At 28.8% G+C, this 1851-nt stretch overlaps 1 protein-coding gene across 1 annotated transcript; it reads right to left on the reverse strand.

The window, feature by feature from the left end:
* Positions 1-250: 250 nt before the first annotated feature.
* LOC132951419 (uncharacterized) lies at positions 251-1616 on the reverse strand. Its single transcript, XM_061023223.1, is given in 3 exon segments — positions 251-500; positions 502-1527; positions 1606-1616. Coding segments are annotated over 3 exon segments (1287 nt in total).
* Between the last annotated feature and the right edge of the window lie 235 nt (positions 1617-1851).

Consider the following 1851-nt stretch of genomic DNA (forward strand, 5'->3'; position numbering starts at 1 on the left):
AAATAATGTAAATGTATAAAATATAAGATATACATACTTATAATTAGGTATTATGTAAATATTATTAAAAATAAATTATTAAAAACAGAATAATAATTTTTCTTTTTTGTTTGATTAATTAAGGTTAAGGTAATAAGGTTGTTGAATAAAATGTATTGTATACAATATAACATAAATTGTTTAAAAACGGGGGTGTAACATGAAATAGTGTGCAATTGTATTGCACTTGTAATTAGTCACAATCAAAATTTCATTTTTTATCATTTTTTATTATTGGAGGTTGTAAATTTGTCAGAACACAACACATATGAACAATATCATCTATATGAGGTAGAAGCTCTATTAGTATTTTATTTAACACTCCGTGAGTTTTTAACCTAGCAAAGAATCTTTCCACATGGATTCTGATGCTAGCAATGGAGTATGTTTCAAGAACCTCTTGTTCAGTGAATCTCCCATGATGTAATACAGGAGGCATGACTAATATTGAATTTTTATTTTCCTGAGTCATTGGTAATAAATGAGTCACTAGCTCTTCCTCTATAACATTTAGAAATAAACGAAACTGCTCCACTGGGAGTGATTGCAGCTAAAAATTTTACAGTATAACAGCCTTTGTACCTAGAGTACATATACACTCTTTGTTCAATTGTGGGGGGCTGTTCAACTTTAATTTCAGTACAGTCTATAATACAGCGGGTATTAGGGTATAATTTTTTAAATCCTTCAGGTAAAGTTTCTTTAATTGTACTTTTACTGGGCCAAAAAATTAGATTTTTCGTTTTTATGCTCAATATCTCTAAACACTGGAAAAAAATTCTACTTACAGAAGTACGGAGTATATTAAATAAAACACCAATTGCTGAAAATGTTAAGTTATGTTTTATTTTTATCAGAAATATTAATAGTCCATCATTTTTACTTGTAGAACTATTGCATACTTGTGGTAGCATTGAACATAATAGGTCGAACACTTTATAAGTAGTACCAGTCAAGTCTTTGAGTGAATTTTCATTTTTTATTGAATTAAATCCATGAAATCTATCACAAGATAAGCATGAATTTATACTGCTTGAATCTGGACCACAAGATTTATCAGAGGTAGATGTAAGGATATTATAAAAACCATGACAGACATTTGGGGAAGTTACTTGAGTTCTAACATTTTGATTTTCAAATGAACATTCAAAAGAAAACTGAACAGATTCTACAGGTTCAAATGCAACCTGAGTACTAGCATCACAAGTAGATACAGTTTTACAAGGATTATCAGTTAAAATGTCATCTAAATTACAATCAGTTGTATTTTCCAAAGCAGAAGAAGTAGATTTAATTTTATGGCGCTTTAGGACACGTTGATATCTTGAACAAGACTGCTCTGAATCAACTATTTTTCGCTTGTATACTTCTGGAAAAATTGAAGGCACATAAGAAGGGCTACGAGAATCATTTGACCGCTCATTACCAACAAAGTGTGCACTACAAATCACACTGTGCACTTTCGGATTCCATGGACTTCCATTTACCCTGGAAAATAAAATAAACCTATTATTTTATAAGCAAACATTTTTCTAAAATAACCTTATAATACCTATAGTTAGGTACCTATTTTTCATAGCTAGATTTCATAATATTAATTATGGACATAGAAATTGGATATCTACACTTAGTTGATAGTGAATCACTATTATATTGTAACAGTCAATAATATTGATTGAATTTAAGTTATTTAACAAAAAAAAATCATATTTTTAATAGGATTGTCGGTGTTCATATTTGTTAAATAATATAATACGAATGTAACTGATATGAATCTAGGTAGGTACTAATATTCTAGAATAATAGACAGAT

This window comes from Metopolophium dirhodum, chromosome 8 (genome assembly GCF_019925205.1).
Source record: "Metopolophium dirhodum isolate CAU chromosome 8, ASM1992520v1, whole genome shotgun sequence".
In the NCBI taxonomy this organism is placed as follows: domain Eukaryota; kingdom Metazoa; phylum Arthropoda; class Insecta; order Hemiptera; family Aphididae; genus Metopolophium; species Metopolophium dirhodum.